The sequence below is a fragment of the Haemaphysalis longicornis genome, unplaced genomic scaffold (genome assembly GCF_048455015.1).
Source record: "Haemaphysalis longicornis isolate Haplotype H1 unplaced genomic scaffold, Haemaphysalis longicornis Haplotype H1 scaffold_3, whole genome shotgun sequence".
Taxonomy (NCBI): domain Eukaryota; kingdom Metazoa; phylum Arthropoda; class Arachnida; order Ixodida; family Ixodidae; genus Haemaphysalis; species Haemaphysalis longicornis.
Window position 1 is genome coordinate 81,395,044 of NW_027526335.1, and position 13,273 is coordinate 81,408,316.

At 46.9% G+C, this 13,273-nt stretch overlaps 1 protein-coding gene across 2 annotated transcripts in view; it reads left to right on the forward strand.

Moving 5' to 3' along the window:
* Positions 1-451: 451 nt before the first annotated feature.
* LOC144174736 (uncharacterized) overlaps positions 452-13,273 on the forward strand; it is a 41,816-nt gene continuing 28,994 nt past the window's right edge. The window contains exons 1-6 of one of the 2 annotated variants that reach the window (XM_077703573.1): positions 452-556; positions 1,666-1,742; positions 7,499-7,786; positions 8,205-8,476; positions 10,442-10,757; positions 12,625-12,821. In XM_077703573.1, coding sequence (XP_077559699.1) covers positions 7,561-7,786; positions 8,205-8,476; positions 10,442-10,757; positions 12,625-12,821 — 1,011 coding nt within the window. In that variant the 5' untranslated portion in view covers positions 452-556; positions 1,666-1,742; positions 7,499-7,560. The remainder of the gene's footprint in view (positions 557-1,665; positions 1,743-7,498; positions 7,787-8,204; positions 8,477-10,441; positions 10,758-12,624; positions 12,822-13,273) is intronic. The other variant, XM_077703574.1, reaches the window with a different exon arrangement.

A 13,273-nucleotide genomic window follows, 5' to 3' on the forward strand; every position in this document is an offset into this window, starting at 1 on the left:
GGTCTAGCGTCTTATTTGCAAGTACTTGTGTAATGTTTAGTACTATTCGGTTTTCATTGCAACAAATGTGGTAGTGTGCAGAAAGACTCGGGAATTGTGACAGAATCTTGGCACTCTGTACGAGTACGTTTTCAGTTAGGTAGATCTCACAGGTATATTTAGGCTGTCTGGTTTCTGTGAGTTGGTGTTTCAATTTATGGTGAACCTGCGCAAGTTTGCAGGTTGTGCAAGCCTTGTGCCTACACCATAACAGTCGTATGTTTTGTAGTAGAACACTTTTCTAAATGTGTAACTTCTTACGAATACTGTTGCTTAAAAAAATGCCGTTAAGCAGTAATGAGTAAGTTGTAAGTTTTCAAGCGGTTGTTGCATGGGTTGATTCTTGATTCTATTAGCCAGAAGCCTGTTGATGGCTAACTTAAAGCGATGCCAATGCTTTGTAACAGCTTCTTGAAATTTCCGCAGGGCTGAGAGCATGGACTTCATTCATCTAGTCAGCCCAACAACCATTCACATCTGAGTTTGGCTGGGCCCTGTCTCTTGACCACTTATCACTGTAAGTCAACATTTGTGATTTTTCAGAGGGGCACAGCAATTATTTTGTTTTTGCTTTTTAGACATTTATTAGGTGCCAGAAAGACGTTTTCTTTGGTTTGACATTGGCTACTAAAACAGGAACTATCCTTTGTCATTTTGCGGTGCATAGTTTTTGTGACATTGAGTGAGACGTTACCTATTGTGGGCAATGTGTAAGATTGTGCTCTAAAGCAACTAAGCTTTAACCCTTCCAGAAGCTGGTATATACTTTTTGTCGTGTTTTAAGGGCAAGTAATGTATTTAGGCTTCTAATGACAAGCTTGCCCAATACGCCTTCATGAATTGTGTAATGTTGCTAATTGTAGCACACAAATTCTTGCACTGGTATTGCCTATCCTTGCTTGTTCAACATTTCATGGTTATCAGTGGGCTGTGATTAAAGGTGTACATATGTCATTTAGGCAAGTAACACTCTCCTTCCTGTGAGAATAGGCCTTTATTTCCACGTCATAAGGCAGAATTCTTAAAATTTTATGGAATAATTCTGTGGGGTAGACGTTTACATGGGAAAATGTAGCCTTTAAATTGTTTTACAAAGAAAAGGAGGCCTAAATGATGACTGATAGAGGCGAGAAGCAAAAATGGCTGTATGTTCAAGGTTTAGGCGCACTTTAATGGTCCCCAGGTGGTCAAAATTAATCCGGAGCTCTCCACTATGGCGTGCCTCATAAGCTGTGTAGTACCGGCACTTTAAACCCCATAATCACGGCCTAAATAATGAAGGAAAATATTTCTGAAAATATTCTTATCTTGCTTTGATCGAGCACAAGAAAGTTCCCATCAAACTGAAAGATTAGCAGCCACGCTTAGGTGAAGTATGAATTTTAAGAATCTAGAATGCGCAGTGTGACTCATGTTGGTAGATTTCGCTTGCATAAATTAGAGGGGTAAATAAAGGTGAAGGCATTTTACACACTTATGCATGGAAGTCATGTGTTAAGCGTTTGAAACATCAGAGGCATGCAGAAATCTGTTTGATATCTACTGCTCAAAAACTACTGAGAATTGAACCAATTTGTTATGCTAGGCTGGTGGTGCTTGGAAATAAATGTCGGATCTTTTTTTCAGGGAGAGTACATCATGCTGATCTCCTTGTTGAGTCGTCCACACAGAAGTACGTGAAATCTCGTGAAAAGTTTAACCCTGTGAGTATGCAGTTGGTGTGTTTCTTTCTTGCGAGTTAGGTGTGTGATGTCTCTTTGTACCAGGGGCCTGTAACCATATATATATATATATATATATATATATATATATATATATATATATATATATATATATATATATATATATATATGTCCAGCCCGCCTATAACCAACACATCAGGAAGTGGAAATCAGTTCGTTGTATCTGTTTATTGCTATATGTGGACATAAAATCTATGTATGCAAATAGTAACGGAAAGGAAGATTTGTTCTTTATAGCCGGGATTTCGTTAAAACCGGGTTTGCAAGTGGGCTATAGTTACTATGAACTGGCCAGTTGGTGCATAATGCTTTATCAGAAAAACAGTGCTAAAGATAGGACGAAAGGAATACTGGACTCATGCAGTGCTGTTTTTCGGTTTAATACCCATGCCATACATTCACAAAAAAATGACATTAAGTGCTTAAGGCCTTAAGAGACCGAATGACATTAATTGGGCGGGCCGTGCTACTTGCAAAAACGCAAAGGCTTTTAATTGCAGGCTTTAATTGCGTTAGGCATTATGGTGATCATGACCAAAAAGAGAAATTCACTCATATTTTAGAAGTTTTTAACTAACGTAGAGAAAAAGCAAAAACCTCCTAAAGAGGTTAAAAATGTTTTTTGTGAAAGAAAACGTTATGAGAAATACTGTTTTCTTAAAGATGGTGTGAGAAATTTCTAAAAGTGGCTTCAGCAGCTGCCGTTGCCTGCCAGTGGTAGCCAAATCTGAAAAATTTAACACAATGTTATTGTTATTGTCTTAGTGAACTTTGTCTTATTCAAAACTTCGCCACCAAGAGTGCACAAAGTCTTATTTTGAAGTTCAGAGTGTTTCCGCACCAACACTCTGGTGCTGAGAGTTTTGTTGGTTTCATTTGGTGCTCATTGTGTTCGAGAGTAGGCAGATTTAAGGCGCTCGTGAAGGTGAATGAGTTGCGCGGAACTACTTAATCCAGAAATGACATTAGAGTGAATGGCATACACCTTAAGGCATTAAGCACTTAATGTAATTTTTCATGTATGTGTGGCACGGGTATAAGCTACTACGAAGTGCACTTATGGGCAAAAAAAAAATTCTCAGTTTGGAAGCTAGGTCAAGTCTTCAGGAACACTGAGTGAATTTGTCAAACTTTTTTTGTTTGCATTGCATAGACTGGCTTTTTTCATCGTTTATTTGGTCGATAAAGCAGTATTTAATTTATAAAGCCTTAAAGAAGAAAAAATACCGTGTAACACTTGCAGCTGCCGCAACAACTAACATTAGTGACGCGCATTCAAAATGGCCATGTGAATGGACGATTGTCAAGATTGGAATTCAAACCAGTTCTGGCTTCGGTTCTGTGAACCAACATGCTTGGGATCCGACGTTATCTTTGGCTGGGCAATCTTGATATCTGAGGAATTGGCGTACCGCACTTCTGGCTGTAAAATGCGTCAGATAAGCCCACTAGCACGGCTTGGAATAGTAACGATCACTAGCCGACGCGTGCACAGTGGATGAATGCCCTCCGCGTCACCGGGGACGCTCAAATGCGAGCTGTTTTGCCTCCACCTTTGGAGCTTGCCCGGCTCGTGCCAGTGACGTAAGAGGTGTGTTTGCACCAGGCCGAGAGTCGGCTGCTTCGGCGCCGTGCCCGCAAGCAGTCAGTGGTCATGTCAACACCACGGCAACGAGAATTTGCCAGTGCGTCAGTTTGCATTCTGTGAACTTGTTCATGGAGCAATGAAACCTGCACCATAAAGTGGTGAATTCAGTATAGAAAACATTACCCCAAAACAACAACAACAAAAAAAAACAGTTTAAAAAAAGTCACATGAGCTTTTGGGCATTCGAACTTGCGAAGTGCAATACAATGGATCTGTATGCTCCAGACCACTCGGCTATAAGCACAGCACTTCTGGGGAGGGAAATGTAAAGCATATATCATATAACCCGAGTATTTTTTTCTAATTGCAGCATTCCCAGCGGCTTAGATGACTATTTTTTGAATAACGCTCGCGCAGTAAGTGTTTGCCAAATTCACACAAATATCTGATCTCTACCAACTGCATTCCTCAGGCAGAAAAGCGTTTGCGATTGTGTGGTCTTGCGGCTGACCGCTGTGCTAGTTCACCCAGTGCAAAAAGTGCTTCCCGCACCTTGGTTTTACGCTTTGCAATAAAAGTTTCGGTTGATTTTAATTTCTTAGTAGCTATATTAGTTTCGCTGTCCCTTATTCTGCGTTTAATTGGCCTCAAATTTTGTAATAGCGTACCAGTCAGCAAAGCGTCTTATGTGCGCGTGTGTGGAGCTGCTTTGAATTCATAGACTTTACTAAGTTCGATACAGTCTACAAACTAACAAACTAAAGACACATTCTTCCAGTCACAAATCGTGTCGGGTCTTTGTTTCAACTGAGCGAACAAACTGCGACGACCCGCCAACGGCCGGCCGATTGACTCTGTTGGAAGGTTGGGGAGCTGAGCGGTAGCGCAGTCAAGCCAAGCCATCTCTATTTAGTGTCATACGAAACGTCATAGGAAATCGGAAAGGAGGATGCAGAGAGGAGGACAGCACTTTCGAATTGATTTTAACACGAAAGTGTTTTATGCCCGGCTACACAAAGACTTTGGTGTCTAATATTCATCACGGAAGTGACATCGCCAGAAAAATTGCCAATTGGCGCGGCGGCGCCTGGTTTCGATCCTACGACACTCTCTGGCTGCAACGGGGGGTACGTGGTGCTCTTCCCACTGCGCTACAAACCGAGACGTACGCATAGCTACGAACGCGCCTTATGTCCTTCCCTATGGCTCATTCAGATGGTGCGCGCCGTCTAGAAGAGGCAAAGCGAAGTAGCGCATCATGACGCTAATGAACGTCAACAGTTGGCGCCTCGATGCCGGCACCTTCGTGTACGGGGGACGCGCGTGAATTGAGGCAGCCTCCCCTGTTTTTTTGTTTCTTGCGTGTCGGTGTCACTTCGTCTGGTGGTGGGGTCAGGCTCGCGAACCCTTCATACAAGAAGGAAATTCTGTTAACATTCAACTGCTCCTCTGAAGGCCCATTTCACTTTTGTGTTTTGCCAATTCCTATGAAAGAAGGGTCAACCACAGTTTTTCTACAAAATAAAGTCGCGTAAACGAACCGAGAGTGGTCGAAACATGGTCTAGGGACCCCAAGCTACAATTTGCACAAGTAATCCCACAATGTTTACAAATCACTTCAATGTCCCTTTAATTCATATAAGTTGTTTCACGAAAGGTTTAAGTGAATGGAAGGGAAAGAAACGAGGAAAAAGAGTAAATGAAAATAAATCGACTTCTTTCTGTCCTGTGAAGGTGTTTTTTGCCCTCACCTGACGTTGAACAGAACTGGGTCAGCCATCAATTCTTTGTGTTCGGGAGACAAGCTAAGCTTGTTGTGCATTTTCACGCAGAACATTTTGGTCATTGGAAAGCCCCTGAGCAACGTTCGAAGCTTGTCTGTGGCTCAATGTCTGTTGGAAACGTGAGACGTAGCAAAAGAGCCTGCTGAATTAAATAAACAGGAACCTAAGGCTAGCTGGTTCGAATTTAGCTAAAAATAATCTGTGGCACATCGCACATAAGACAAGAGACGACGTGAATAGGCAGGTAGCCATTGCTGCAGCCCTTTCAATGCTTGCTAAACTTATATTTCTGTGTCGTAATAAGAGTAAAAAAACTAAATTTGCGAGTCAATGGAGCACCCTCTGTGTTTTTTGTCACATTTTCTTTTTTTCACCAGCGTGTAGAAACGGAAGTGAAGACCGAATCCTTTCTTCATTCGTGCTCTGGCTACACTGTACCTTGGAAATGACCAGCTGTTGCGTTATCGAGTCGCGAGAGAAGAGAAAGGCGGAACGTGCAATTTTCTAAAACACGTTAATTCCATCTGTTTGTGCCTGTGCAAGCTGTGACTGACGAGCTTTTGGCTATTGTTCTGTAAAATGAAGCGCAGTTTATGTGCCCTTAACTAACTGGTTGTGGCGAGGCCTGGCTAGCCGAGTGCAGACAAACGTGCTTGCGCATTTGCGAGGCTAAAGTGATTACGGAGTGTGTTTCTTTTTTATTTTTATTTACGTGTTACCACATGGTTTTCTTATCTCTGATTGCGTGCTTGCCCTAAGGAGACGGGCCATGTCAAAAATATCTACTGTGGAGCCAACCTTTTCGTGATTATTAAGTAAGGCTGTGAGTTACAAATGAATTAAGCTGTTTATATCTAATTTTTTGTGCGGAATTTACAGACTTACCTTTTGCAAATTAAAGGAATGCTGTCCGGCTTTATTTTAAAATCAGAATTTCTTTCATCCTTGATGGGTTAAATGAGCTTAGAATCAACAGCAGTGAACCTGTACCAGCCAATTAGTTGTGCTTGCTTCAGCTTTGAAAGTGGTGTCGTTGGAAATTTTTGGTAATGAAATTACTACCTTGTGTTTGCTTGGTTTAGAAACACAATTTAGGGAAGTGAAAAGGGTGTGAGGTTTGTGGGGGCTAATACTTACCCAGCACTGAAAGCAAATGCTGCTTTTTTTTGTGTGTGTGTGTGACTGGAATCAGGCACCTGCTCACGTGAGGAGGCTTAGGGTGATGGCCCAGTGTTTTAAAAGGTCACAATGCACATGTATTTATTTTATCCCTTAATTGCTCGGAGCTGAGAACTAACAGGTGGAAGGCAAATTAAGAGAAAGAGGTGGACTTGGGCCTGGAATGTAGTATGGGAAAGTGACAATGAATGGACCATACGGGTAAAAGAGTGGCTACAGAGGAGTATGATGTAACAGTTACCTGACTGGAGGGTTCAAATAAGAACATTAAGGGCATAAAACGGATTTGGGCAGTTAAGGGTAGGAGCAGGTGGAAAACCATGTCAGAAACCTTCGTCTTGCAGAGGACACGTTCTGATGATGATGATGAGTACATCAGTTTTTCTTTTGTTGTTGTTGTTCAGTTAATTAGCATGCATTTTCTCGCGTGAAAAGAATGGTCCAATGCGCCCTTTTCCTCGCAACATGTTCTTTACAGATTTGGTGACCGTCTCTGGCGACACACCGGAGTGTCCAAAGGGAAAATTTAGTAGATAGTGAGCGTGTTTAACGTGTAAACTGTGCGAACAGAGTCAATGGGAATTATTAATAGGGGGGGGAGGGGCAAGGGGGGGGTGAAATGCCAATGCGTTTTTTTTTTTTTTAGGAGTGGGATGGCACAAAATTGTCAGTGTGACATTATTCTTTGTTCTTCAGGGCTCTAGGTTTTGGCTGAACAGTGGGATAAATGATTATATGAGTTGAACTATAATTAAGAGTCTACAAAACTCCCTTTTGGGACCTCTTATGCCATAGCAAGAACAATTTTGTCTTGCTGAGGCTTGTTGTGGCTGCATTGTGAAAATGTGCGGTCAGCTTGCTTAATGAACCGCTATCGTCCCCACCCACCATGGTGTCTCAGTCAGTGACTCAGGCATGTTGCGGAGCCCAAGGATGCGGGTTCGATTCCGGTCGCGATGGCTGCTTCTGAAATGGAGGCGAAAAGTGAAAATGCCTGTGTGTTGGGATTTTGGTGCACTTTAGAGATCCCCAAGTGGTCAGAATTAATGTGGAACCCTTCATTATGGTGTGCTTCATAGCCCAAGTGTAGCTTTGGTGTGTTTAATTCCGGAAAATTTGAAAAAAAAAAAATGAAGAAGAAGAAAAAGAATCTCTCTGTCTTGCAGGCAGCTGGAGGTGGCAGGGCTGATGGCCAGCTGAGTGGGTGCTCGTAGCCGTGGTTGCTGCCATGAGCTCCTCCGACGAGGAAGAAATTGCTCCGCGGCGCAAGCGCAATGCACGGGTGATTGTGGACGAGGAGGAGGAGAACGTCAGGACGTCGGTCACCGAGGGGGAGGAAGAAGGCAGCGGTGACGAGGATGAGAGCAGCAGCGAGGAGGAGTCCGGGTCGTCCTCCGAGGACGGCTCGGCTGAGGAGAATGGCGACGAGTCTGAATGGGAAGAGATCCCACAGGGTGAGCCACGTTTCCACTTCATTCTCGTGCCACTGGGATGCCCGCTGCTGTGCGGCCCAGATGTTATTTCGGAAAGGGTCCTGGAAAGGATTTCGATGATGGGTTCAATCCATACCCCTGTGCCTGATTAATGTGTCTGATAAAACGCTTTTCTATCTGATGATGTGGAGATCTGAAGAACTCCTAGCTTTTATTTCGAAGGGCAACGACTCGGGCCCAGATGGGGACATTCTGTTAGGTTTCACATTTCTACCGACGTGTAGTGGTGAGATTGTATGGCCTTGATATTTGGGGGGTGAATGCACCGTGATGTGTGCAAGTTAATCGATGCACGGCTGGGCATCTACCCTTCTCAGTGGCCGGTTATGTGGTGTCCGCGTATCTCGTCACGAATGGGTCGCTCCTAACTGCGCTGCAGAGCTGCTGCTGGAGGGTTGCCAGCAGCCAACCTCCCACTCGACCGCCGAGACGTCGGCCAAGAAGAAGTCGCTTCCCTCCCCCGCCCTGGTGGCCGACAGCAGCAGCAGGGGGGCGGGGGGCAGGGGCGAGGAGTCGGACGACAGCGACCTGAGCGACATGCAGGCAGAGCGCTGTGCCGTCTGCCTCAACCGCTTCCTGGGCCAGGAGGTGGGCACGCCCGAGAGTTGTGACCACTCCTTCTGCCTCGACTGCATCCAGGAGTGGGCCAAGGTGAGACAGCGTGGGCCTCCTGTTGTCGCACTGCCTGCTTAACCCTTTAACTACCAAGATAACTCGTGAAACCACCCACGCGCACCCCCTGCTACTCCCATGTATACTCGTGTTGCTTTTTAAACTCGCTCCCTGCCACTCTCGGGACAATCCGTGGGAAAAAAATTGTAATTATCTCCTGCCATCTATGGAGAGGTCACCTGAACCCATAGAACTTGTAAATTATATTTTAGACAACAGATGGAGCTCACGTTTCTACTCCTGCGAACCAACTTCCGCTGAACCATCATGAAAAAAAAAAAAAAAAAAACGGCAGGGGGTGAGAAGCAGTCAGAAAAAAACCCAGCAGTGAAAGGGTTAAGGCTGACCTCCTGTTTACAGCTACCGTGATGCAGATTTTGTTGAGCACCGTTGTGGCGTAGCTGAGCATTTCGTTAGGCCTGAGCTGGCTGCCCAAGATAGTATTGACCGATGTGAGGAAGTACTTGTAGCTGCATAGAACTAGTGTTGGCTAGAGCAAAGATTAAGAGTACAGTCAAACCTCGCAGTGATGAAGCTGCTGGGGAAAGCCAAAAAATTCGCTTTTGTGGTGATTTCATGGCCGCAAGAACGAAACATACATGACAGGGAAATCGCGTGCAAACTGAAAATTTATTTCAGAAAAGTCGGTTATATTACTTTGTCAGCGTTACCTTGCAGCAACTTCACAGCTCAGCTTGCTAGTTCATTGCTAGTGTGGGTCATTGCTAGTCATCGTGTGTGCCTAAGAACGACTGAATCGTTTCAAACGCACCCGAAACATCCCCCGGTTTCACCTTCGCTGCACATTTTTTCTCCTTGGTCCTCGGCACCGAGCATGCAAGCAAATTCCAGCTTCTTTTGTTGGTGAACTTTGCCAGACAGTGGCACCTCGGTGTTCCAGTGCTGTTCACAAAACCAAATGGGCACCGCTTTGTTGACATCCAGAAAGGCCGCAGCCATCACCGTTTTGTTTTTTAGAAAGTGGCGGCCTTGCTTTTCACAATGGTAGAGCAAGCTGCAGGCTGTTCCAAACTCGTCAGTGCTATCCTCCCGTCCTCCTTTTTGGCCACTGACTTGGGCAATGATGGCTGCCTTATCTTGTAGTGATAAAAACTAATGCTTTTGGGCTGGCGCAGGCATCTTATTGAAAGCAGACATGCCGATCTCCTCACACACAGCAAATGTACATGCGCTGTTCAGCGGTAGCCTGCTAGCGTAGCTAAAGCCATGCCGTGAGTCGCCATCCTGACCAGATTTGTGTCGCCCCATGGTGGTGTCGCTGCGAGGCTGCCTCCATGTTTGCCCGTGGCATGGCCTTTTTTGTAAACAAATATGGCGGCGGCCATGCAAGCGTGCTGTGGCAGAAGTTATGCACTTCAAGTCTGAAAAAATGCATTTGAGCACTTTTTGGACACTGTCAGCCTCAAAAGGGTAGATGACATGCCGACCGGACTTGCAGCGAATTTCGTTAATGCAGGGTCGCTTTCCCAAAACATTTCGTTGCCAAGAAATATAAAATACATGGACTTCTATGGTCGTTCGCTGGGGATCCGGAAATATTTTGTTGATGCGGGAATTTCGTACTCGTGGTATTTCGTTATCACGGGGTTTGACTGCAGAAAATAAAGCAATAAGGATGTGTACAAAGAAACAGTAAGGGAGTGAAACGTGGACCTAGAGATAAAGGAAAAATAAAAGATGGCAGCTGCTAGGGGAGGAAGGGTGCAACTTTTAACCACGTCCATACAGAGGGAAAGACTTTGGCCATCGGCGTCATTAGGTAATATTCTTTTATGTGCTTTCCGTCAGGGAGGGAGCTTTTCACGGGGGGGTACCTCTACCCAGGAACTTGTCACTACAGCTGCAGCACACAGAGTGATCGCAGTGTAGCCTGTTGTCGGCAGTTGCAACGTTAATGTGGGAACCCAACCCCCATGTGTGCAGAACATGAACACGTGCCCCGTGGACCGGTCGGTGTTCCGGCTCATCCTGGTGCGGAAGGGGGACCGGGTGGTGGACCAGATCACGGTGCCTGCTCCGGGGGAGGCCGCGGAGGAGGGTGGGGAGCAGGCACGGGAGGAGCAGGAGGACCTGACTTACTGCGAGGTGTGCGGCCGGAGCGACCGTGAGGACCGGCTGCTGCTGTGCGACGCGTGCGACCTGGGCTACCACTGCGAGTGCCTGAGCCCCCCGCTGCAGTCGGTGCCCATCGAGGAGTGGTACTGCCCTGACTGTGCCCCCGACCACGCCCCCGATGAGGGTGAGTGCGGGTGGCAGCGCAGGTGGTAATCATTGTAAGTCTCGGGGGTGGTGGTGGTGGTGGTGGTGGTGGTGGTGGTGGTGGTGGTGGTGGTGGTGGTGGTGGTGGGGGGGGGGGGGGGGGGGAGGGGAGGGGGGAGGGGAGGAGGAGGAGGAGGAGGGGGGGGGGAGGCGTAATACTGTACTAGAGGGAAATCTGTCGCTGCACTCATGTGCCATCTTGGACGCCGCCATAGCATCTGTCAGCGTTCCTCCACTACTTGACTTGGCAAGCCACATGGCTTCTTTTTAAAGCCACAGTCAACAAAAAAAAAATGGTAATTTTTTTCTCCTGTTCATCTTGCTCGAAGCCTCTAAATAATCCTTGACAGAGTGGAGCTCTCTTGGGAGCTCCACTTCGTTATAACAAGACAGCTTTGAATAATCTTCTGCAGTAATGTTTTCATACAGCCACGGGCAACTTTTGAGCTTGTTGGCAGGCCATGCCAAGGACAAGTGGAACATTCCTAGCCAGTACATGATGTCACGCTCACTGAAGCACGGCTCTCCCAGACACTAATGCCAGGTTTTTTCCCTCTAGTATATATTACAGTGGAACCCCGCTGACACGTCTCCCGGTATTACAACGGATCACCGCAGCCCTAGCAAACTCCCTATAGAAACAATGCATTAAAAACGCGATAATACGGCTCTCGGGTGCAAGTGGTCAGCTCCATACGAAGATGCTGGCGGGGATGAACCGGCGCTTTTTCCAGATTTTACACTGCCTCATCCCGACCTATTTTTATTAACCTTCGTTTGGCGCTGCTTTAGGTGCGAAGGTCTGCAGGCGGGCCAGACCACTTGCTGAACAGACGCAAGCAAGCAGGCGGGCACTGGCGGGCGGCAGTTAACCTTTGCCGGGCCCACGGTGCAACAGAATGCCAGCGCGCCAACCATTAGAAGTCAAACTCCAGACAAGTGGCCCGTGAGACCGCGAATTCGAAGCTATCATCACGACGATCAACGTGAAAACACACATGACGCAACCCAGCACCCGCTTCCCTCGCCCGTTCAAATCAAGCTTCTTCCTTCTCACTGCTCTCTCTCCCTCTCTCTCTGCTTATTAGTGTCTTTCAGAGTCGCTCCGCTCCTTTTTATTCCGCCGTGTACTATCGTTCGTTTCATTTGGCCTGGGCAGTCGCACACGCTCGCCTTTTCCCCTCAATTTGCTCGACCACGTCGGCCTTATCTTGGGCACGTGAGGTGCATAGCTGGCAGGCTATAATTAGCGCCGGACGGCATGGGGTTGTGTAGCACGCAGTGCATGGCTGGCGGGCTAGCGCAGACGCCGTAAAGGACGGGCGTGAAATAGGTGTTTTATTGTTGGAAGCTTTAGGTTTCAGTTAGGAGTTCACAGATTACGCGAGAATGTGCTAAATATAGTAGCTTAAATAAGTTCTTAGCCCACCTGTTGCATGAGACCGTCTACTACTCTGGCATTTATTTACCTGTACTCCGATCATACGACACCCAGGTCGTACGACGCTTTCGAGCGGTTCCTTGAAAGTCGTATTATTGAGGTTCCACTGTAGTATGAAACTCTATGTGTGGAGGAGGTGGTGCTACTCTCACTGCAAAAAAAAGAGTCTCTACAGATTGGCGTCCCCATCGCCTCGGGTGGAAAGCAGAATGGGGACAGAGAATCGCACACCAACTTTTCATTAGCGATGGCAGCCAATGAGCTGCAGGAAATGGGGGTAAAGAGGAGGGAAGAGAAAAATGTTTTCACGGCATAAACAAACAGAAAAACAAAAAACGCGGCGAGGTGGCATTCTAGCAGATGTATGTTTGTTGAATGCCCTTCCTTCTTTTGCGACGTCTTTCAGACGAGTCCCTGTCAGAAGGGGCGTTGGAAGATTTCCGAGAGATGCTGGCCTCACGGTTCCGGCCCGGCAGCCAACCCGTCGGCGGTCTTCGCCGAGCCATTGCCCGCACGCGTGCAAGCGAGATCGTGCGCATCCGCATCCAGCGTCGCCGGGCAGCCGTCGAGCATGACGGAGTAGCGTCTTCACCAGAACACTGTGTGAGCATTTGTCCTTTGTGCTGTGTGTCCCCCGACTGGGGTCTTCTTCCTTGAACCCAGTGCCTCCCCACATTCCGAGCAATTGCGCATCCTTTAACTGTAGCATTGTCATGTATCTCGGAACCTTGGCATGTGGGGATACTTGCATCAGGAAAGTTTGTGTAGGTCACTTGACATATACTGACAGGTATGATTGATTGATTGATTGATTGATTGATTGTAGGGTTTAACGCGCTGACGCAACGCAGGCGATGAGGTGCGCCGTAGTGGAGGGCTCCGGATTAATTTTGACCACCTGGGGATCTTTAACGTGCGCCGAAATCTCGTGCACACGGGCGTTTTTGCTTTTCGCCTCCATCAGAAAAGCGGCCGCCGCGGCCGGTAATCAAACCCGCGACTTCGGGCTCAGCAGCGCGACGCCTTAGCCACTGAGCCACCGCGGCGGGTACTGA